Source organism: Oreochromis niloticus, linkage group LG1 (genome assembly GCF_001858045.2).
Source record: "Oreochromis niloticus isolate F11D_XX linkage group LG1, O_niloticus_UMD_NMBU, whole genome shotgun sequence".
In the NCBI taxonomy this organism is placed as follows: domain Eukaryota; kingdom Metazoa; phylum Chordata; class Actinopteri; order Cichliformes; family Cichlidae; genus Oreochromis; species Oreochromis niloticus.
In genome coordinates, this window is record NC_031965.2 from 21,799,352 (window position 1) to 21,823,571 (window position 24,220).

Genomic DNA, 24,220 nt, shown 5'->3' on the forward strand with positions numbered 1-24,220 from the left:
CAAATGCGTTCTGCTGGAAATGAACTGCGCTTCCAGGATAGAGCATGCAGGAGGTAGGACACATGACACCCACTCGCTCGCTTAAATTTATTGGACAATTTCCTGTGCTATCCTCACGCAGGCTCAGTCAGCCATGTGATAGGGAGCTGGCAGGTTAAAGGCCACTTAATGTCAGATCCAACTATGTTGATGATTTGCGTTCTCACATTCACAGTACAGGTACAGTGTCATGAAAAAGTACCCTCCCCCTTCCTTATTGGGTTTTTTTTTTTAATACTTGCCACGCCTACATGTTTCAGATCATCAAACAAATTGTAATATCAGATAAAGATAACCCAAGTAAATACAAAGTGCAGTTTTTGAATTAAGATTTCAGATATTAAGGGGAAAAAACTATCCAAACCTACCTCACCCTCTGTGAAAAGTAACAAGCATTGAATCATGAATTAAGTATGATTAACAAGATTTTTTCAAAAGATTTTTCTTCAATAGAGTGATTTCTTGATTTCAGACTTCCTGTCCGAGAAGTAGTAGGCTAAAACACCTTAAAAAGCAACATATCATACCATGATGTAAAAATACAGCTTAGATAGAAGTCAGTGACATTTATCAGTCTGGAATGTGTTTTAAAGCCATTTTTAAGGGTTTGGGACTCCAGTGAACCACAGTAAGAGCGATTATCCATAAATAGAGAAAACTTGAAAGAGAGATAAACCTTTTCAGGAGTGGCCGGCCTACCAAAATTTGGGTATCGACGACCCATCCAGGTGGTCACCAAAGAGCCAGAAACAACATCTGCAGAACTGCAGGTGGCACTTGCCTCGGTTAAGGTCAAAACTGCCACCTAAAAACTGCACAAAGATCTGGTCTTTGGTCTCACATTTGTGAAAAAACATCTTGATGATCCCCAAGACTTTTGGGAAAATATTCTGTGGACTAACAAGAGAAAAGTGGAACTTTTTGGAAGGTTTGAGGCCCGTTACATCTGGCATAAAACTTCTCACAGTGTAGCCAGATCTGTTACTCTCCCCGCTCCAACACTCACTGTCTCTCTCCCTCTCTCTCCCTGCCGACCCGGGTTGCTCCTTTGCCTTGTCTCTGAGTGTGATATCAGGCACCAGGGAATTTTTGCGATAACCCAGGCAGCTTTGATCACGTTCTGCAACAGTTACAGGTTCTCTAATCTGTGTGTTTGTCCTCCTCTATCCTATCTACCCTACTGGACTAACCACCATGCCACAACAGCATTTTATAAAAAAGAACATCATACCAACAGTGAAACATGGTGGTGGTTGCAACTCTAACTCTGATTGACTCAAAAAAAAAGAAAGAAAATCCAGGATTGGTGGAGTGGCCTAGTCAAAGTCTGTTTGAGATTATTTAAATCTCATTGAGATGCTTTTACAGGACCGTAAAAAGGCCGTCTGTGGTCAAAAACCCTCCAGTGTGGCTGAATTAAAACAATTCTGCAAAGAAGAGTGGACCAAAATTCCTGTACAGCAATATGAAACATTAATTGCCAGCTACTGCAAATGCTTGGCTGCAGTTCTTGCTGCCAAGGGTGGCACAACCAGTTATTAGGTTTAGGGGGCAATTAGTGTTTCACATAAGGTCGAGTAGGTTTGTTTGGCTTGTTTCCCCTAATAACGAAAATCTTAATTTAAAAACGACATTTTGCATTTACTCGGGTTACATTTGTGTATTATTAAAATATGACACGTATGTAAAACAACTAAGAAATCAGGGAGGGATAAAAAATTTTCTTCAGGGCACTGCACGCCTAAAACCGTTTAATGCTGCAGTGCAGTGAAAAGTGCAATTCTGGACAGCTCCCTGGTGTTAAATAGGACACTGCATTTATTCAGAGGAAATGTGCCATCTATGAACATTTGTTAAATAAATAGGTAAGGCTTAGGTGAATGCAGCCCTGACATTAAATGTCCTGAAGTAATGGAGAAAGAGACAAAAGAGGAACTTGCAGATAACTGGCAGCACAGAATTATTCTCCACCTGCCACCTCTCTTCATAGGCATTGAAAGAATGACAGTCATTGGTAGGATCCTTTTAAATATTATATCCTGATCCAGCATTATTCTACTCAATAACATATGGCTGAGCAGAAGACCAAGCAGAGAAGGATAAGACAGAGTGAGATGAGTCAAAGGGAAGCACAGATGCTGAGAGCTGTTTGTTCCTCACTGGCCTCTTACCGGAGGTCAATGTTTTTCAGGTGGCTCATTCTGACCAGAGTGCACAAATCCAGACTCTCCACTCTGTTCCCAGCCATAGCCAGCTTGTCAACTGCACTCAATCTCTCCAGCACAGCAGGGACGTGAGAGAAGCTGTTGAAGGAAAGCCCCAGGCTGTTGAGCTGAAACAGGCCACCCATCTCTTCAGGCAGGGAGCTGAGGTGGTTTCCATCCAAAGACAGCGTCTGCAGGCTAAGAGAAGAAAGGGACAAAACAGGCCTTTGCTTTCTTTTACTTTAGAGATCGGACAAAATATCTGCTCACAACAATTTGTATTTGTATCCATTATCTATTGCACAGCGTCCTAGGAAATCCTGCATGATTTAGCTTTATTTTATCAGAGTGCATAACAAAATGTTCTATCCATTTCACCTCCCTTATTCCCTCATTATGTGTATAGTGGATTAAAAGTACAAACCACAATGGTGAAAAATAATTATTGCATCCTTCTCGAAAAATGTAATTTAATGCGCCTTATGATTTTGCAACTCTGACATCTAACTGACATTTCTAACATCTTTTGTCTGTGCTGCTATTCACTGATATCTCAACAAAGTGTACCTATGCAATGTACGCACTGTGTGCACTAGACGTGTGCCAAACCTTTGAAGGTTGCCTATCTGTACAGGGATGGCGCGGAGACTGTTACAGGAGAGGTTGAGTTCAGTTAGGGTGAGGATCTCGCACACACACTCGGGGAACACACCCAGACGGTTATGAGATAAGTTCAGGCTCTTCAGCTGAGAAAACCTGACAAAAGAAAAAAGTGAATGTGAAGTCTACAGGCTCACTTTGTTTACGATCTACATTATCTGCATTTGCAAAAAAAAATAGTATATCAGGAACGAACACCACCAAGACCATCAAACTGTGTTTGAATTCATCACTGTGATGTATCACAGACATGCTGCTCTCAAAAAAGTTTAAACTGGTCGATATAAAAAAGAACACAGACGGGCTTTATGTCTCAAACAAAACAGCAATCGAATCACGTAAGTTAAAGTACGAGAGGTAAATGTTTATTTGTGGTTCTGCTTTTGTCATTGTTCTTCAGTGGATGACTGGTTCAGCACACTGTGGTGAAAGAGCAGTAAAAATAGTTTAAACTCATGTTGTCCACCCTCCAGCAGAGGCTGAACAGCACTTCTCAATATTCTGGTGAACATTGTTGGACGTGTGCTGCACGGTGGGAGTTCTGTAATATTTTGTAATGCTGCCGCAGGCTTCACCATGTTATTCCTCTGGCAGGCAACAAAGAACAGTATTCATAACTGATAGGAGTGATTTAAATACACACACATATATGTATTTAAATCACTCCTATCAGTTCCCTGATATTAACAGCTGATATCTCAGTTTAGAGAGGCCAGGCCTGCTTTGCATACAACACATACATGTGATTTTCATTTCTCTCTTCATGTGCATTTGTTGATTAAAACATGTAATCACACCCCTGTGGTCACAACTAGAAATTCCAAAAAGATCAGCATCAATATGTGCACATCTGCGACACATGTGATACACAAAGTTATATCTTGATTACTAATTTTCACCTCCCATTTTGCAGCCCAGATGCTGGGAGTGTCATGAGTCACAACACTATTCACATGTAATATTCTTCTCCTTCTTCTTTCAGCTGCCGCCTTTAAGGCTCGCTACAGCAGATCATCTGCCGCTATCTCACCTTAACCCTAGCATCCTCTCCTATCGCACCAACCCTCTGAATGTCCTTCTTCACTACATTCATGAACTTCCTCTGTGGTCTTCTGCTTTTCCTCCTGCCTGGCAGCTCCATCTTCAGTTTCCTTTGTCCAGTGTATCCACTATCCCGCCTCTGCACATGTCCAAACAATCTCAGGATTGACTCTTTAACTTTATCTCCAAACTTTTCAACCTGAGCTTTTCCTCTGATATATTCGTTTCCAATCTCGGCATCTACATCTCTGCCATCTTCAACTCCACCTCCGTCTGTGCCAAGGTTTCTAAACTGTATATCACAGCAGGTGTCACTACGGCGTTGTACATCATCCTTTTCACTCTTGCTACTATCCTTCTGTCACTAATCACATCTGACGCTCGTCTCCACCCACTCCACCCTGCCTGCAGTTACTTCTTCTCCTCTCTTCTGTGCTGTCCATAGCTTTGGATCTTTGACCCCATCTCTCTCACACATGTATTCCGTCTCGCGTCTCTTGACTTTCATTCCTCTTCTCTCCAGAGCTTAACTCCACCTCTCCAGGCTTTCTTCCACCTGCTCTCTGCAGTTACGTCTGCGAACATCATAGTCCACAGAGACTCCTGCCTGACCTCATCTGTCAGCCTGTCCACGACAATTGCTCACCTATTTTATTCTAAAGACAACATTAAGAAGAGCAGTGAAGGAGAAACCAGTCTTCTTAGTAAGCTGCAGAAAAGAATCATTTTATAACAGCATGCATTCAGTACACTAACACCTATTCAAACAGGCATTCAAGAGAAACTAAAGCGGGTTGAGTCACAATTTATAGCAATGTGCTAATGACCTCAGCTTGTTTAAACAGGCTCAGCTCCAAGGAGCAAGGACATGCAACTAAATCCATGCCCCATGTAATGAAAGCCACACAGATATGACACAAATGAGTGGGGATCATTAAATGTGTGATAACAAAGAGATGTACAACATATGCTCACAGTAACACTGAAACAGCAGACTAACTGGAAAATAACTAGAGTGAGAAACATAGTAATCCATGAATTATTATTCAAATATTAAAAATACTATCTAATAAAGCGCATAATTAGTGAACAAACAACAAAATGTTTTGTGATATTATTGAATAACTAATTTCCATCCCAACAAGTAACTAAGTGAAGGCAACTGTCAAGTTTAAGGTTTGACTGATAAAAGCTTTCCAAAGCCCCGGCCATCAAAATAACAAGCACTGGGAATTCATTTCAGTGGTCAAGGCATAGTTCAGCGAGACAGATACTTAGCACCATACGGATATGATAGTGTGCTTTCCAGCAACAGGACGATGTAATACCATCTCTTTCTTGCAAAGATGTTTCACTTGATTTCATGTGGTTACCTGGGGAGGTTGAGCAGGCCTCCAGGTCCCTGCAGGCTCATGAAGTTGTGTCGCAAGTTGAGATGGGTAATGTCCTGACTGTAAAACAGATATTCAGGCACTGCTTCCAGACTGTAGCAGGACAAGTCCACTAGGCTTACCGTCTGAGACACCACCTAAACACACATGCAGACACAAGCAGACTGAGTTAACACTGAGTTTAAAAATCAGAAACCTGAAGTGCCTACAATTCATGTATATATATATACACATATATATATATTCTTTTGTCACGTCCTGTCAGCTTTTACTGACGCGGCCTGTTGCCTGAATGTAGAAAGAGCAAATTACAATCAAAGATAAACTCGGCACGTAGCTAAAGCATCACTCTTACATGCAAACTTGGCTATGTCTAAAATTTTTACATTAAAATAAATATGACATGGTGCAACCACAACTACAACTGTCAGGCAACATTTCTAAAACTGAGAGCTACGAGCTCACATCCGATGATTCAATTTCGAACGACATATTAGCTACGTGTTTGTCGTCTATTTAAAAGTCAATGGTCAAGTAGTAATTTGTGCTCAGCTTTATGATATATGACAAAAACTGAGCTCCACTGACTTCCTTATCAGCACTACCGAGCTGCCTCATCAAGAATTAACTCAGACAGTTTCCCACATTCCAGTACAAGAAGTTTCTAGGAAAGCGACAGTTAAAACAGTAACAGAATAACCAGTTAAAGTCCGATCTTATTAACCAAAAGCACGATGATTTGCATTGTGCTGCCAGTATGTTAGGTACAGCTTATGCATTGGATGTCAAAATGACTTTATATCACGGGGCAAATACAGCCCACAGACCAGTGAAACTCCCCTTTCTGTCACTGTACAGATGTTTAACTGCAAATTTAATCCTAGGGTTATCTTAGTATTAAAAACATCATGTAATTACAACAGCATGTCATTTTTCTACACGATAAGAAGACGCTTCTGTAGTAAATGAAGAAAGTAATCTGTCAGCATGACTGTTTGGGCTTTAACTGTAAGAAATAATTGTGAATAATTACAGAAAAGTTCTGGTCACTCAATGCCGAGACTGTCCTGTAGGTTCTATAAAACTTAGCAAAAAATGTCAGTTTTTGTTTTTCTCTTTCTAACTTTGGACACACTGTAATAAAAACAAACAAATTTTTTAAAAAAAGAAAAAAAACAAGAACTTTTCTGCCATTCAAATCTTTGCATTACTTATCTATTACTTAACTGGTGTAGTATAAATGTCCATGGGGGAGGTCTGGGGGACATTTTCCAAAGCAATTCAGATACTGGTCCCCAGGCCTTACAATTGACACCTCTGGCTTATGCTGTCTATATAACAGCCCTGTCTTAAAGCCTACCATCATCATGGTTTTCTTTTTTTTTTTCAGAAAACTGATCGTCATGCGTGTGTGTGTGTGTCAGGTTTGAGTTTGTTCTGGATTCTTTAATCGTTCCTTTAAATTTATGAAGTGTTTATATTCAAGCTTTGTAATAGTTAGCCCTGAAATTTGCATTCTCTAGTGCATCCGAGTTTGTTATTTCTGTTTCGTCATTATGTGAGTGCCCCTTTCATGTCCAGTCTGTCCCAGTCTTGTCTCTGTGTTTTGTTATCCTTTCTGTCTCACCGGTCACATCCCCGTGTCTGTCTGATCTCACTGCGTTCTGTCTGCATTCCCTGTCTTGTCTAATTAATACTTGTCTATAGTCCTGTCCCTTTCTGTTAATGTCTGTTCAAGTGTCCTAGTCTGAGTCTTAGTGTGTGTTTCTTCCTGTTTTATTTTGATAGTCACCTGTCCTGCGTGAGAGACGGTTCAGGTTTGCCTTCCCTGTCTCGTTAGTTATGATTCAGCTCAGCTGTGTTCCCATGTGCGTCCACTTCCCTGAATCACCCTCCTCTGTACACATTGTTTGCTTCTCCCTCATTGTAGGTGAAGTCTTCTGCCTGTCAGTTCATATTATGTCCTGTTATTGTTTAGTTTTGTATCTGCCTTTTGTTTTGTTTTTTTTGCAACAAAGCTCTGATTTTGAGTTTAGTTCCATTTGCTGACTCCTACACGCTCCGTTCACCACACACCTGCTCACATGACAGCGATTTTATAGAGTTGCTGATGCCTTGTGATCCTGTCCAGTTTGTAGTGCTGTTGTGAAACTTTTTCCACATAAATTTTAAGCACCAGGGAGGGTGTGATTGTATCGACAGTTGTCACTGGATTTTTTTCCTCACAGACCTGGGAGACTATAGTTTACACGCTGGCCATCAGTCCAGGCTATGTAGCAGTGCTAAGTCAGTCTACTCTGACAATCATCTCCCCCATTAGCTCCAGAGTTGCACACTGTGCAGCTACGCAGAAAATGGGATGGCTGCTCAGTCAAGCATGGCATCACGTCACTGGCTGATAAAGACGAAACTGCTCTTCTCCCACAAAACAACTCGCAGGACAGACGCCCTCTGTTCTTAAAAAAATAAATCAGTGATGCGACACTCTGAGATTGAACTGGAAGGTCGGGACAGATTTTGCTGTTTTAAATTATTTGCTTTGTAATTCAACACTGAAACTATGAAACGCAGCAAAGAAATGTCAGTTTAGGTACGATGGGTGGTTCAGTCCTTAATCAATGTGACACAGAATTCGCTGCAAAGCTGAGAAACTGGAGCAATTGGGCCACTAGCACAGCTGATCACAGCTTGAGTTACAACATCACAGTTTAATATTGCATTGAGATTCTGTAAAATGTGTTAATGGCATCTATAAAAGTAAAAGCCATTTCTTGAGAAATATCTAGTCCAGTCAGGCTGGACTTGATTAAAATCTCCACAGACTTGGACATTACTTTTGAGTGACTAAAAGTGCATTTTAGCTGCTATGTTATCAGTTTTGATTTTTCATTTGCTATATATATAGATATATATCTATATATATATATATATAGATATATATATATATATATATATATATATATATATATATATATATATATATATATATATATATAATATACACACACACACATAAAGCCTGGAGGGCTATTGCTTAAGACAACTTGTAAAAAATCAGAAGAAAGTCTGTCTCTTTGAAAGCAAAATATAAAGAAATGTTCTTCAAATAGCTAAACGCTCAACAATCTAAGTGCCTAAGATGATGCGAGTTTCTTTTGCAGCAATTAACATCTGACAAACACTGAATTGTCGTTGTTAATGTGATAAAATGTATATTTCCTCATCGTGATCAGGATTTGTTGTAAAATGCAACTCGTCTTTGTTGATATATTTTTTTTTACAGTCTGACTTCCAAGATATCCAGAAGTGCTAAGAAAGCACAAATGCACTTGCTGACTCTGTTAGCCTCATACACAGACACGGGCTTATGATTTAAGCGATGTAGCATAAACGTTGGCCCAAATCCACCAAAAACCTTCATCAGTCATCAGCTGCAGTCTCCATAGAAACCTCTAGTCTAACACTCAGCTAAAATACAGTTCGCTAACAGGCTCCTCTAACCCAGTAATCCATACCACCGTGAAAGAAAGAGATCTTGGACTTAGCATGAATCTGCAGCTAATTGGATTTTCTTTATTTCTGTTGGCTTTCTCCTTCCATGGCTAATTGTATGCTGGCTCTGCCTCTGTGGAGGCTCTCACAGAGGCTGTTCAGCTCCAAGAAGGAGCCGCAGCACAACAGACATTAATTAGGATATTAGAGACAAAGCAATCTGCACAGTGCAGAGACAATGATTTTCTTTTAGAAGAGCTTATAGAAGTCTCTTAAAGGGCCATGGATTTATTGTATATCACACAAATACAAAAATACATTCATCATCTGACCCACAGACATTCTGATTTAAGTTTAAAAAAACACAGGAGATACTGATTTACTGCCCACCAGTCCCATCTGAGGTCTTCCCCTAACCGCAGCCTCAATTCATGTTCACACCATCTGCCGTTACCTACTAGAAAGGCCGTCAAACCTAAAGTGAGGATGTGGTCCCAGCTAGTGAATGTTTAATGTACAGAGAGTGACGCATGCTCGCCTTTCACTTACTTTTGACGCCTGCCGGTGCCATCGCTGATAGTCTGCAAGTGTGTCAAAGTTGACAAAGTATGTCTGAGCCTGAGATCCGGCTGAGCTGAACATCAGACAGTGCTGCCTCCGCTTCACCTCCTCCACCTCAACACAAAGACAACACAGAGATGAGATCAGGATAAACACTGAACAGACAGATTTAATTTGTGGTGATTTTGTGTTTGTTTCTTTTAGTGTGGTTTTGACTACTACGCTCAGTGATTCTGATTTTGACATTTCCAAAAAAAGCCCTTAGATAACATGTTTAAATCTGTTCAACTGGGATAAAACAGCAGCTGTAGAACACAAAGACTACAGCGATAGCACAAAAACATTTAACTCTGCATTTCTGTGACACTGTTGGACTCATTCAGCACAACTGAAAAAAGAACAGAAAAAGAAAACCTGGGACACACATTACCCACAATGCAACTCCAAGAGCAACACTGATTCTGTTATGCTAGTAGAGAATTCATTCAAGATCTAAAACTTGCCAATGTGGAAGTCCTTTAAACCTGCATTCCTTCTAATGGCCAACAGGGGGAGATACTATGATTTCCAAAATATGCCCGGTTGTGTAGAGGCTTATAGGAAAACAAGTCACCAGAAAGTTTAGGGTCTTAGCGTCCATAACGAAGACATTATTAAAAGCTCAGAAGGAATACACAGTAGTGTGTGACTGACAAGTGTGCAGTGTCCTTCGGTTTTTCAAACCAAGCCACCACTCGCTCTTCATTTTCAGTTTCAAACCACCAAGCTGCCAACCGATCATTTCCATCTTTTATATACAATCTATGGTTTCACATGGTGATACTGAGTGTGCCGCTGAAGTTTTATCAGCTCAAACACAAACTTTAAACGCAGATTGTTTTATGAATTTTGTGCTTTAGTGTGCAGCTTTCCTAATCTTTGAGTAAGAGGAGCTCGCATTCTCTGTTGGCTGAGGAGGAATAAACTGAGAACTTTTCATGACACGGTTCTGCAGGCATGTCATCTTTTTAACTTTATCCAGACGACCAACCCAGCTGTGTTGTTGAAGAGTGTTATCGCACAGCTTGGAGCATGTCCTCCACCCTGGAGAAAGTGAAAGCTTACCGCCCTTTCAGGCTGTCCAAGCTCAAACCCTGAACTCTCACCTTTCCCCCCACCAGGGGCAGGATGTGCATCTTCCCGGTGAGGCTGTCTTTCACAGAGGCCACGATCAAACAGGTGCCACAGAGAATGACCTGCCGCTCGGCCCACTTGTGCAGCTGAGTCTTGCCCTTCCTGACGCTGAACACGCCTTTCAGCAAGGTCCGCTCCTGCTGGTCCGCATTCACTGGACGCTCTGGGAGAGAAAGCCCACACACAGATGTTAGTGCAGATCTGCAGCCATCGATCTAATGCAAATAAACCCAAAGCCACTGCTGAGATAAGCAAATTGAGCTAATTAATTGCAAATGTTTTGCAGTTACGCATTGGACAAAGGTTCCAGAAAATGAAGTCACATAAGTACTCGAAGGTCATTATGATATCACCTGTCCATTAGTCAGCTCCACAGTATAGCTATTCCAAGAAATGGTCTTACATCAGTGCTTAGTATGGACACTGCCCTGTTATCTCATATGCTATTTGTACATCTGGGTAGCTCTTACTGAAAAATAATTCATTTGTTCTTCCACTAATCAGAAGAGAGTTTAAACTTTAAACTCCATTATTAAGCGTCTATTAAATTAAAGCCGTATTAGAGTTCTTCTGTTCAGCTCAGCTGGAAAAGTTTCTCTCTACTCTCTGCTGCTAGCCCAACATATAAGAGGCATCAGTCATATTGATGAATGAGTCAGGGTTTTGTCACATTTAACTTCACTCTGCTCAGTTTAATTATGCCAAGTCGCGCTACAGGTAGTCTTAGCTGGCCATTGCTGAAGGACACATCAGACAGCAGTGCTGCCGTCTCTGCCAAGTACACTCAGGTTAATAGCAGGTCAAACAAGCACAGAGGAGACACTGCCTCAGCCTCCTGTCCTCTGTTGTTAAATTTTCCTCGAACCAACTTATGCTGCCTCCCACTCGGAGGCTCTCATTGGCAATCTGCTTTGGCTCTCTCGCGCCCTCGCTTCACGTCTAACTTGTTTTCATTCTCCACCTCCCCTTCCGCTTCACAAGGGCATCTGAACGAAATGAGAGCCCCCTCATGTTTTTCTTCGCCAAGGAAAACTGATAATGAACAAGCCAAGTGCTTCTGACAACAAATTGGCTCGCTGGCAGATCAATAGCAGCTCCTGATCCTTGGGTGTCCCTCAGTCAGAGAGAAAATTAGAGACACAAAAACCTCACGGGGTCGATGACGGGTACAATGGAGGTATCTAAAAGGGGGAAAACAGCTGGACTGTAGATAAGTGCTTTTTCTTGCCGCCTGTGGCAGGAAACTGTCGAGTCACGCTCTGCTTTAGTTACTCTGTGTTCCCAGCGCTTCAGATTAAAACTCGCAATTAAGAAAAACATCATCCCTCTGCAGTGCACAGATCACCTTAACAAACTGACACAGACCGACAGGATGCCCTCACAGCCTTCGCAGCACATCACCAGAAACAACCACGCTCTACATCCGGCTTTGTTAAGGCCCATTTGTGGTAATTTCATGGCAAACCTTTATAAAAGCACCGCATGCAGGATGGTAACACATACACTCGTCTCTAGTAAAAGAGAGAATCCTAAACAACCCTAAAACCAGGAAAATGTGGTTTCATCCCTGATAATATTGTCATCTCCTCACCATTTTCTTGTGTATCATCACATTTTTTTTCCCAAATCAAATTTTTCTCAGTAACACTAATCATCTGACAAAGAATTATAATTATCTGTGCATCTGTGTGAGAATCATCGTGCTTGCTCGCTGCAAGAGCACATTGGGCTTACAAAGGGAAATCAAAGTGCCTTGATTAAATTAGTTAACTGCGGGAGTTATCAATGAGAAAAGCGCCCAAATTATGAATACAAATGTGCGCATTCATGGTGCGAGCGTGCAGGTGTCCAGGCATACACCTATTGCTTTTTTTCAGCTACTTGTTTCAAAGTCACGGCACTGTCCAAACGCAATATAAAACAACTCCTAGCCATAAAGAGCCAACTTCTAAAACAAACACACATGCTATCCCCAAAGGTCTGCGGGGCGATCAGTTGCTAAGGAAACAGGTTGTTCAAAATCAAAGTCCAGTGTGAGTATGTAAGCCCTTATGATGTCTCCCTCTAAATCAATCCCATCCCTCTCAAGACGAATAATGCTGACCGTTTCCCCGTGGCTCCAGAGGGGGTGGATGACACGGTCGTAACTTGTTGTGCAACACTGTTTTCTCGAGGAGCAGGGCTGCAGACAGCTGCCTTCACCAAACTAATCATCAACCGGTGTCAAACGTCCTCCGGGTGGGAGGCTGCCAAACCTCAGGGACAAGTGACAGACCAGAGAGTGGAATGTGTGATTTCTCAGAAGTGTGGCTGAGACCTTCGCACAGCAAATTTAGTGATATCTCACTTCACATCCAATATGGAAAAGTGTTATATATGCATATAGAAAAGTTGCCAATACGCACAATATTAACACTGAATCTTAATTCTTTAAGGAATACGTTTATATCGCAGTATGCCATGCCCGATGAGTAAAGAGTCAAATTAATCTTCCCTATCACTGAAAAATAAAAATGGATAGATAAACAAAGGAATAAGGTGAGAAACAGAAAGGAACAAAAGGGGAGGTGAGAGACATGAACGGTATAATATAGGAGGTGACTTGATTATTAAAAAAACATTTTAAAAAAAACAAGAGAGGAAGTCAGTGGAGGAACTAGAACGATCCAGAGAGCTATTTGGGGAAAATTGAAGCCAGTATGCGCTCACAAGCCACTTAATTAGGTACACCTTTTCAACTGCTCATTAAAAATCTCTAATTAGCAATGCAGCGGATTTACGCCTGCAGACATGATCAAGACGACCTGTGAAGTCCAAACTTAGCATCAGAAAGGGGAAGAAAGGTGATTTAAGTAACTTTGAACATGGCATGGTTGTTGGTGCCAGACACGCTGCTCTGAGTATTTCAGAAACTGCTGATCTACTTGGATTTTCCCACACAACCATCTCTTTTACAGAGAATGGTCTGAACAACAGAAAATATCCAGGAAGCAGCAGTTCTCAGTTCACACAGGCTGACCATTGGACGATTGGAAACACGCAGAGTGCAGATCCTTAAAAGAGAATAAAACTGGAATATCTACATACTTTTGAGCTGGTATTATTATTGGTTCTGGGAAACTGATGAACATTTATACTGTTCTCTGATGTTTTGTAGGCCTAATGATTAAAGAAGAAAGTAGCCTGTAGATGATTCATCACTGAAGGAAGGACAATGGTCCAAACCAGGCAAAAGTGGCTGTTCTTTCCAAGGAGAGAAACTGAACCTTTGTATTGTTTTAAAATCAGTTTTTGTCCACATGTTGGATCATTTCAAGGCAACTGTTGAGCGCTCAGTCGAATACAATACTCCCTGTATCCCAGAGCTTTTTTGTCTTGCTCAAGATTGCATAGATTGCATTAGCATGCAGTAGGGGGTCAGTGGAGGCGGAAACACGGTCTGATTTGACTCAGAACAGCAAGCTCTTTTTGGCAGAAAATTCTAATTCAGCCCACCACACAGATACCTCCTCTAGGTGGTCTGTGTTTATCTTAATTTAAAATAACTCTTCTTTAAACTTTGAGCAAGAGTTTAACTCCTGACATCAAATATAGCAACTGTGCAGAAAACCAGTGGAAGACACACAGCCGAATGCTGCCTTTGAATACAGATGGCTTTAAAACAGAAGATTAAACTGGTGTTTCTCCCTCAGTAGGCCGTCTCTCTTAAAAACTCGCCATGAGTCTAGGATGACGGACGTCTGCAGGTTTAAAATGGGAAGGGGAAAATCTTGGGAGGAACAGAACTCCATCTCAGAAACAGCACATTTATGAGGAGCTGGCAGGAAACCATGGAGAGCTCTCTGCAGAGCTTTGTCGCTCGGGGCAAGTCTGTGCATACTCGGATCTGAACAGAATTTAATTTTTTTCTTAAGCCACAGTCCGACTGCTTCTCTTATTTTTGTCATGGTTAACTTCTTTCACACCGCAAAATGTCTCAAACCTTCACACACCAGTTCACCGCTCCTGTCAACACAGCTCAGGACGTCCACAAACTTAATTTGGGTTTAAATTGGGTTTAATGTCAGCATCAGTCAAACCAACATCTTATAAGGTGAGCTTACTCTGATTCATTTCCCTGAGAAACAGATTTATTTCCCTCAGGTCTGATCCTGAAAGCGGGCCTTACGTGAACTGTGGACAGCAGCTACAAGCCGCCTTTCTCAAAGACGTAAAAGATCACGCAGACAGAGGTGGAACACAGCCCGGGGCATGAACGGCTGAGCTTACAGCCAGCTTCATCTGCGCTGCAGCTGCACAGGCTGACACAAAGATCTGCTGGCCCTCAGGTCTCTGCGGTTGTTTTCACTAGAAGTGTTTTTTATTAAGTCAGTATTTAGAAAAGTTTACTCCCCTGTCCATGTTTGTTTTAATTTCATCCATGCACCACAGCTGAAGGGTGTGCGTGTATGTGTGTGTGTGTGTATAGTGGGTGTGGAGAAAGGGGGTAAAGAAGGTCCCAGATGAGTTTCCTGAACAAATAAGAGGAGAGTAAAGTTTAATAAATTACCTGCTGCATTGCACTTTGAACCTCTTCGGTGGCTTGAGAAAAAAAAAAATCAGGCTGTAAAGCGCTGTGGTTAGAAATGAAACTCACGTGGCAGTGCGTAGGTAGAAACGCACATGTATTCGCACCACTGTCTTATTATAGAAAGTCAGCCTTCTCGTAACCATGATCCACCGTTTGTATGCCTGTGAGACAGTCTGAGACGAATACTTCTCACACTGTCCCACAGATTCTTTTGAATGATCTGAACAAGCCTGAAGACATAACTAATATCAAAAAAAGAGCAAACTCATAGCAACAATTTTACAAGGGCAGTTCAGCGAAACTCAGCAGAACATCTTTTCTTTTATCAGTTTTCAGGAATCATTAAGAAGGTGGATTATCCGAGGCTTCTGTGGAAAGATGTGCTGCTGAGGTCTTTACTGGGCCATTTTAATACTGTGAACATTATAAAAAAAAAGCCCACCTCCCCTGGTTTGTGATGATGATCCTGGGTTCATAAAACCAAAGCTATCTGCATGGCGAGATAATCTTTAATAAACGTGCAGTTTTGGGGGTTCCCATTACAAACGCACTCAGATTCAGAGCCGGTAAGGTCCAGTAATGCAGACTGTGCAGAGCGCAGAGCTGGCACGCTCAGTGTACCACATTAGGTGGTCTTGTAGCAGCTGTAGTCTTTACTGATGGATCACAGTTTCACTCATCTGCTTAGTCAGATCATTACCACAACAACAGTTGTTAGGCAAACAGACACCTGGAGGAAGACTCTGAGAACACACAAGGCCATCGACGCTGTAACTTTTTTTTTGTTTGTTTGGTTTGGTTTTTTTTACTTTTTGTCTAAACTTGAAAAAGGGGTTTTGTGCACACTGCCTTAAAAATGTGAGTTAGTTGCTCTCGGCTTGATTTGATAAGTTAAAGTCCTCATGAGTTGAGACAATGTAAAGCTAGTTACAGTAAGGATGCAAGGAGAAAATGAGAAATATAAATGGGGAGGAGTCATGGCGGGGGGTGGGGGGGGGTGTAGATAAGCATCAGGGGTGATTTTTGACAGAAGGATAGCAGCAAGGGTGAAAGGGAAGTTTTACAAGGCGGTAGTGAGTGTTAAGATTTTCATTTGGAGTGAGCAAAATGGACAAGATTGGAAATGGGTAGATCAGAGGAACAGGTGAGGTCGAGCAGATAAGGGGTAGTGGATATACTGGATGAAGGATGCTGAATATGGAGCTGCCATGCAGAAAGAAAAAGAAGAAGAGCACATAGATTCATGGGTGTGGTTAGGAAGGACATGCAGGCGGCTGGTGTCACAGAGGAGGATGCTTGGCATTGGGTGAGATGGAGGCAGATGATCTGCTGTAGAGAGCCCTTAACGGAGAAGCCAAAAGAAGAAGAAATTATTAAGTTAAGTGAGTTAAGTTACATTGAACCTGCACACTGTTCCAGACTTGATTTACTTTTCTCAGTTTAAACCTGCAGAGTCAGTACAGAGACGACCCGTGACGCTGCTCCCAGTGACAGTTCCATAAACTGCTGTATAAGACAAGTCTATGGGGATACAATACATTTCAATCCTAAACCCTGTAACAGACAGAACTGCTTTCACAATGAACAAAAATCATTTTTACTCTCATCACACTAGACAATAAACAAGATAGCAACCTCTGTGCAAGTAGGAAATCATAGCTGCATTAATCTTTTAAGCATTTGGTGAATGATGACAAGTAGTTGCAACCAAGAGGTATGAAAAAGGGGTTGCCCAATGCTCGAGGGCGTAGCACACTCAACCTTTGCACAACCCCTTTCGATTGCAAGACAGCTGAGAGAGGCAACCAATCTCCAGACAGACCTGGTCTGACTCAGACTGACTGCCGTGACTGGCAAAGGTTGGCAAATAATTTCTGTCTACTTTATAAATGCAGACCTACTCGCAACACATTGCAACAGTCTGAGCCAGTCAATGAGTACAACTCATCTCAGACACGTCTCTTTGCATCAGTGCGCTCGACTCAGCTGGTTGGCAACTGGTTACGTTCCAAAATAAAAGGTTGACAAGCTCCTGTAGCGACGACGTCCTTATCTGTTGAGAAATTTCTGAATTTCGGGTTTCAGATCTGAGAGGCTCTGGCTACACTCTCAATGTAAGTAGTTAATGTGAATTTCTGTGTAAGTAGATAACAAAAGATTTGCAACAGATAGGAACAAATTTGTGATTTTTCCCTGATTTATTAAAGTTAGTCATCATATTATCACAAACAGATTGCATGTAATTGTCATCTCCATTCAATCGCAAACTTATAGCAGACTGACAGCAGGAAGATTCTGTCTGATTGCCTTGTCTCTTGTCTTTATTGCCATCTTGACACAGCAAAGTCACAGTAACTGACTGTGAGTGGTCCCCGCCTTCGAAGTAACCGTTTCAAAGTCACTGCATATGGTTGCTCCAACCATATGCAGTGACTCCAACCAGTGTTTTCTCTAGTGTGACTATAACATAATGTGAACATATTAAAAGGTATACGACAAATTTCCATCATGTCTTTCTTACAAAAAATAGGCAGAATCCCTGAAGAGTTTGAACTTTCTAGTAATGCATCATGGGAAGTCTGCAAGTTTTGCTTTTTATAACATAACTCAAATGAACTGAGTGAAATTTCATGTGTTATCTCACTCAACTGCACTAGTTTCCTGAAGTTAAAAGAAGTTTAAAGTAAAAAACTAACATTTTATTTACACTTTTCTAGACCACAAAGCGCCTCACAATAAAAATGCTACAGCACTAAAACAAAAAGTTACCTGAAAGTTTAACATTTTAAAAAGTTGACTTTTTAGCTAGTTGAAAAATTGGTGAAAAAAGTGGTTAATTTTAAATTATGTAAATTAGAAAAGATGAGTTGGTCTGATTAAATCTCTGCACCTGTGCTGTGAGTTAAAATGAAAAGACAGGGTTCTCTGTTGCCAGCCACAGAATTAAATGTAATGATAAAGCTTGCTACTTAAGTTATTTTAATTCTTCATAAGAAACCCGTACAAGAACACGAGAGGTGACTTGTCCATTTTATAGATATCTGTCATCTGCTGACATCATTTGTGTCCCCCACAACAAACTCAAAGCTTTATTACCAGCTGTCACTTTAGCAGTTCCATAGGTATTTCACGGCCAAATCAAGTTGTCCTCTTGGCCTGTACTGGGCATTAAAAGAGCCTGAAAACCAGTCATGTCTTGTCCCTGGTTCTCTTTTCCCATGAGTCGACAAAAGGAGGCAGGAAGTCTCCAAGAGGCCTGGCTAGACTCTACCCAGTGTGGCCTGATTGCTGATAGTAGCCAAGATCTGACCAGTTCTCATGTTGACAAGAAGAAAACAACAGTGGGCCAGTGGACACATGAGGACTACGAATAAGACTGAGGCCAGAGTGAGCTTGGGATCCGTCAGCTAAAAAAAACCCCCGACATCATTTAAAAAGAAGCAAGCAAAAGAAGAAAATGTATAAAGACAGCTTAAATCTCCTGATCTGAGGGCTGATTATCAAACTGAAACTATATCCAATAAAAGGTCTAGGACTTAAATATCGATTTTTCTCTACGGGGCATCGAAACCGTCAAAAGCATCACAATAATTATTGTGTTCTAAACATTTTTAGGATAAAAGAAACCCGTTCTGTTTCACATGCTTCACAAACTAATTATATCTGTTGCTAAGACTTCATGGTGAGTTTGATTTTTTTTTAACTTTCCTCATCTGTCACTCAACAACCGCAGAACTTCCATACAGAGCAGATTACATTTGTCTGTAGAGTGTATTTCAGTCACTACAGCAGTCCTGCACTTCACTCTGAGGAGAGCTATGTGCCTGACATGGGAGGAAGTGCATGTGAACCCTTTAGACACTGTGGTTTACCCAGTCTTGCTCTTTCTCTGGATATGTGAGCAGTTCAAGGCCCAGGCTTAAGTTCCACTGACTCAGCAGGAACATCCGCTGGTTAAAACTCATTATAGCAAACCAATCACCATTTATGCTAAAAGGAAAATCCTTAACTGCAACTACTGTATGAGTATTAATGGAGCAGCTTTCAAACAGGAAGACTGAGAGAGGTTTTAGGTGAGCGGCGCTTAGATGCGTTCACAAATTCGTCACCGGTTTCTCCAGAGTCGCATCCATTCTGGTGCCGCATTAATCACACAGACACAGGGACACTTAGTCACTCCAGACCTCGGGTCAATGAAGCATACAACACCACAGGATGGATGATGGTCAGTAATCCATCATGAGGCCATGACTGATGTGTTTATCTTAGACTGTACTGAAGACTGGAGGCAGCTTCAGAAGCAACAAACTCAGAGAGCCCTAAAACAACCGCTCTCACTTAATCCAATCGTACACACTCGCCAGAGGATGTGGCGAAACCATTTTGGAGCGTTCTAAGAATGTTTCCGCGCCCTCAGGTCTGTGTTCAGAGGAAAACTCGAAGCACATGCCAGATTCCAGTCAGCAGCAGCAGAAAGTGAAACCGAGGGATGATTGCCGCCGCTGATGAGTACTCACCACTGTAGAAACGGATCAAACAGCTGAGGTCTGAGTTGGCGGCTTCTTGCTGCACTCGTACAGGGTCTGCATAGCCCATCGACGCCAAGTAGTCATACACCATCTGGAGCGGACGCTCAGAGGGATCCAGCCTCCTGCGGGACCGAAGGCAAGAAGATGAAGAGGTGTGACAATGATGGCAACAATTATAAAATACACCTCACAGAATCTCAGATGAAACAGATTACAAAAGTAAAAGCTTCCTGCCAACGAACGCCATGATCTAATGGGTTAAACGGGGCACCAGACCAAGCTAAAAAAGCACTCCTGCCAGAGTCAGCACCACAGTTAGGATTTTGTTTCTCGTTTTAACACAAACTAAAAAAGAAGATGCATTCTTGCAAAATCACGCAGTGTCATGGGTACACCATCTGCTGCAGCAATGCTTTAGGTCTGCACAAATATTTAAAAAGTGAATTTCCAAGAAGAGGCACCTTTAGTATCTCTCTTATCATTAAAACATCGCCATTAGGGTTTTTTTTTTCTACATTACGGTAAGTTTGTTGAAATGAATGGAAATGATATTAGATATTTCACTCTTAAACCATGTGTTTGAATTCATCTGTAAATCTCTCAGCTCTCTGTTAGTCACTGAAGCCTAACAGGATGAATACTAATAGAAGCAACCTTTCACATAAATGCCCACTGTCGAGCTGAGTGAAGGAAGCCCCGAAAGCACAATAGCAGCTGCAAATCCAGCTTTCACATTCAATCTAAAACAAAAGCTTAGAGTTAATTTATGATCACTTACTCTCTTACTTCTGAAAACTGTTTTTTTTTTTTTTAAGACGGATCAATCTGCCAACTCATAAAGAGCTAAACACAGATGTTTTTCAGTATCTGTCAACATGAAGACTTACAGGGGGGAAGAAATGTGATTAAAGACTAACATTTAGAATAAATGAGACAGAAAAGTGCTTGAATTTCAAAAGATTCTTAACAACAACTAGAGCACAGTACCCATGCCTGAGAAAATGACCTTTCCTCACTCAGGAAAGATTTGCAGAATCATCTTGGTTGATTTTAGACAGCTGTGACATCAACATCTAAAAGCAGGATTTAGGCAGCTTCCAGCAGGCAGCGTGATGATGAGTGACAGTCCCTATTGACCATTCACACTTCACACTGATATGCCTCATTTATTCACAAATCTTCCAAATTTGGCCAGTGCAGCAAGAAGCTGAATCTCTGTCAAATGGCGCCCAGTGGGTTCATCTGTCCTCATGGAAAGTTATGCAGCCAACTATCATTATGGGTTCTTGATTTAGTGTAGACATACCCAGTATTTCATAGATACATGAGAAGTTTACTGGGCCTCCTAAAAACACAATGGTATGGATACACGTGCATTTCTACAAACTAAAAAAGCCTTGTATTGCTTCATCTTTCTATATTTTACATTATAAGTTGGTATCTTTTTCATGTAAGTTTATAAGGCTGCCTAAAAAAAAAATGTATCAAGGCTTCAGTTTTTAACTATAAACACCAGCAACAAAAAAAGTAGTCATTAGCACACACAAAAGGAATAAACCGAAATGTGCAAATGTATTAATTTGTTGCTATTCTTGAACTGTGTTGTTTTAAATAAAATCTGTCAAATGTATCAACTTGAATGTTAGATAGAAAGAACTTAGTTGGAATAAAATGCTTGTATGAATGGGTGAGACATATTGAGTGCTCAAGTACAGTAGAAGAAGTAAGAACCAGTCCATTTACACAATAGACCGGTTGCAAGGCCACCACAGACCTTCTGGCTGTGTGACAACAGTGCTAACCACTCCACCAAAGTGCTGTTTAGCTATTGCAGGGCAGTATTACCAAAAATTTCCATCTGCCTTCTTCTGCTGCTAGATTAGGACAGTTTTTACTATTTCCCTTGTTCAGTAAGCCTTTCGCTTAATCGAGATTTTAACTTCAAGATAATGGCCCTCCATCACTTATCCTCAGGAGGACTGAGGTGAGCTACTAGAGTCATCTTATTTTACATTTCTGAGTGAGCTCACTGATAAAGGAGGTCCTTGGTATGCAGCTGCTAACTTGCTGGAAATAAGCCAGTTAAGATGTGTGGGATCATCTCTTTGGAAATGTTCTGGAAACTCCGGGTATACCCAGAACATGTTGAAGGGATTGCATATCCCATCTGTCCTGGAAACTGTTATGGATGGAAAAGCCTCTTGCTGGGAAAAAGAACACTAGACTGCTTCGCTCACCCTGTTTGCACTGTGACACTGACAGACATAAGTGGTCCAAAAGGGGATGAACAACAGGATGAATGTCCTCCATCAACTCTACTGCCTCAGTAAATTTATCTGTAAAGGGAGTTTGTTCAACTGAAAATGCAAGCAGGAAAGAGCCCCGAACGTGCCTTCCTGTAAGCAGCACGTAACTACATGCTCTAAAAAGAAAATCAACAGGAAAAGCTGCATAGCTCACAGCTGCCTCGCATGCTTCACATAATCATTTATAGAACGAGTGCATCTATTATCAAAGTAATGAAGCCTTTTTATGCACAGAAGGAGTTCATAAAATAGGGATGATAAAATATATTACTAAAGGACCATTTGAGGACAAACATTACCGAAGTTCATATGCACATAATACATTTAACTTGTCTTTACCGTATGTGCTGCCAGTTTGTAGGATTTATGTTTTTTTAATTATTTGTGCAGTTCTCCTAAGTCGCCATTATCCTGTTTTGTTTTGTTTTTCTTTTTGGAAGTTGAAGACTTTAATATTAAATTTAAATCCACTCGGTCATACTCGCTGGCAGACCAGACTGCTTTACTGCTGGAGTATAAACTGAACCAACAGAGCCCATCCACAGGCTTACCAAAAGCCTTTCATTTATTACCACTCTGCATCAGTCTCCAGTGCCTGCAGCTCTCAGTCAGCAAAGATATAAAGACATTGTTTCATATGCTACTATTGGCTAACAGCATGTGAGGTGATTACCAACCTCCAGTCATGTTTCCAGCATAATCTCTGCAGCGCATCTGTGGCACCATCTCCCAGCAGTTATTGCTTACTAACACAATCATTCACAACTCTTTGCTCTAAATGCATCTGTTGGCACTTTGCTGGTTCCCCACATTTTTTATAAGATTTTGCTCTTTCTTATTCGTTTAAAAAAAATTGAACAGACAGAAGCGCTCAGACAGAATGAGCCATAACTCATTCAGGCTTAAGCTGTACAGCTGAGCTTTCGTTTTAGGCTCCTTTATATCTTCACGTAGGTTTTCCAAGGGAAGCAAACAAGGAACTGAATCTTTCCTGGTCACAGACTAGTGAACCAGCTTTTCATCCTTTCACAGATCATCAATTACTATTTCAGTCTACACATGTCTTGTACAGCGGTGAGAGGCGTAGAGATATGTTCCCTGAGCGTATCCTAGGTGAGGAGCTGTGGGAGTGCGGGATGATAGGGCAACTGCAGCAAGTCCTCAGTGGTGTGTTTACCTTCTTTGCATTAACTGAGGATGAGATTGTATTATATATTTTTAGCAAGCTCCCATTTCACGTGCTTATATTTGCATAACTCTTTTTATGCTTCGATTTGTCTCTTATTTACTTAACATGATTAATTGGTATTAATTTAATGAAGCTGTTGAATGCCTGATGCATGTGTTGGCCCCATCTTGAGTAGCTGATGTGGACTGAACTCTCTTTTCTCTGCAGTTCTAAAAGGGAACAGGTATATTTGGAGTATTCCTACCATGCCTTAATTTATTTTGTCCTTCAGGGAATAGCTGAACGCAACTTTGTCACCATGATTCGACACGATGTAAATTTACCTCACTAGGTCTCCGTGCAGTTGAACGTAAAGTGCGTGTCCGTTCTTCTGAGCACACAGCTCCTCCACCGTGGTACTGGTGGAGCAGAGCACCAACTGCAGGTCTGTCTGAGGGGTGGAGGAGGCCTGTGTGCCAGAGGCAGGTGGCTGAGGGTCTACTGTTCCCCCATACAGACACACACAGCCCCGCTGGGTGTCCCCTTTCAGCCAGTCCCGCTCTCGTGATCCAAACCTGGTTTTTCTCGTCACGCAGCTTCGACTCCCGTTCCGCTTCATGTTGCGCTGCTAACACAGAAAAACACAGAATATTAGTCTTTCTCACACACAGATTGTAATCAAAAACATAGCATAAGAGGCAAGGGGCATCTGAGGAAACAGAGAGTGGTTCAAGATGGACTACACACTCTCCCAGACGTGCTGGGGGTTTAATCCAGCCAAAAATCAATTTGCGCTGGTAGTTACCAATTGGATAATCTTCATAGAAATGTTCGCTCTACCCTAAACTAAAGTCAACCATTAAAGTTTATTCATTCGCAGTGAGGGTGGACGGTGTGACTGCTGTGAGGAACCACAGCACCATTATTTTCACTAATCACCCGTGATGACATTAGCCGGATGTGGAGTAGCCTAATGTTACTCTTAAACAGACATCAATGAAGAATAATCCTCTCCTGAACGATAAAATATCAGTAACAGCAGTTCTTCGTGAGGGTGGAGTTTATCACGCGGGATGCATTTAGATC

General features: G+C 41.5%; 1 protein-coding gene across 4 annotated transcripts in view; it reads right to left on the reverse strand.

The window, feature by feature from the left end:
* The window catches only part of phlpp2 (PH domain and leucine rich repeat protein phosphatase 2), a 39,549-nt gene that overhangs the window by 13,610 nt on the left and 1,719 nt on the right, over positions 1–24,220 (reverse strand). For 2 of the 4 annotated variants that reach the window (XM_013269714.3, XM_003442359.5), the window contains exons 2-8: positions 23,479–23,762; positions 19,649–19,782; positions 10,534–10,724; positions 9,377–9,502; positions 5,318–5,472; positions 2,853–2,999; positions 2,211–2,441 (exon numbers count right to left, since the gene is read on the reverse strand). In XM_013269714.3, the coding sequence (XP_013125168.1) occupies positions 2,211–2,441; positions 2,853–2,999; positions 5,318–5,472; positions 9,377–9,502; positions 10,534–10,724; positions 19,649–19,782; positions 23,479–23,762 (1,268 nt within the window). The remainder of the gene's footprint in view (positions 1–2,210; positions 2,442–2,852; positions 3,000–5,317; positions 5,473–9,376; positions 9,503–10,533; positions 10,725–19,648; positions 19,783–23,478; positions 23,763–24,220) is intronic. The other 2 variants (XM_025906389.1, XM_025906392.1) reach the window with 1 other exon arrangement.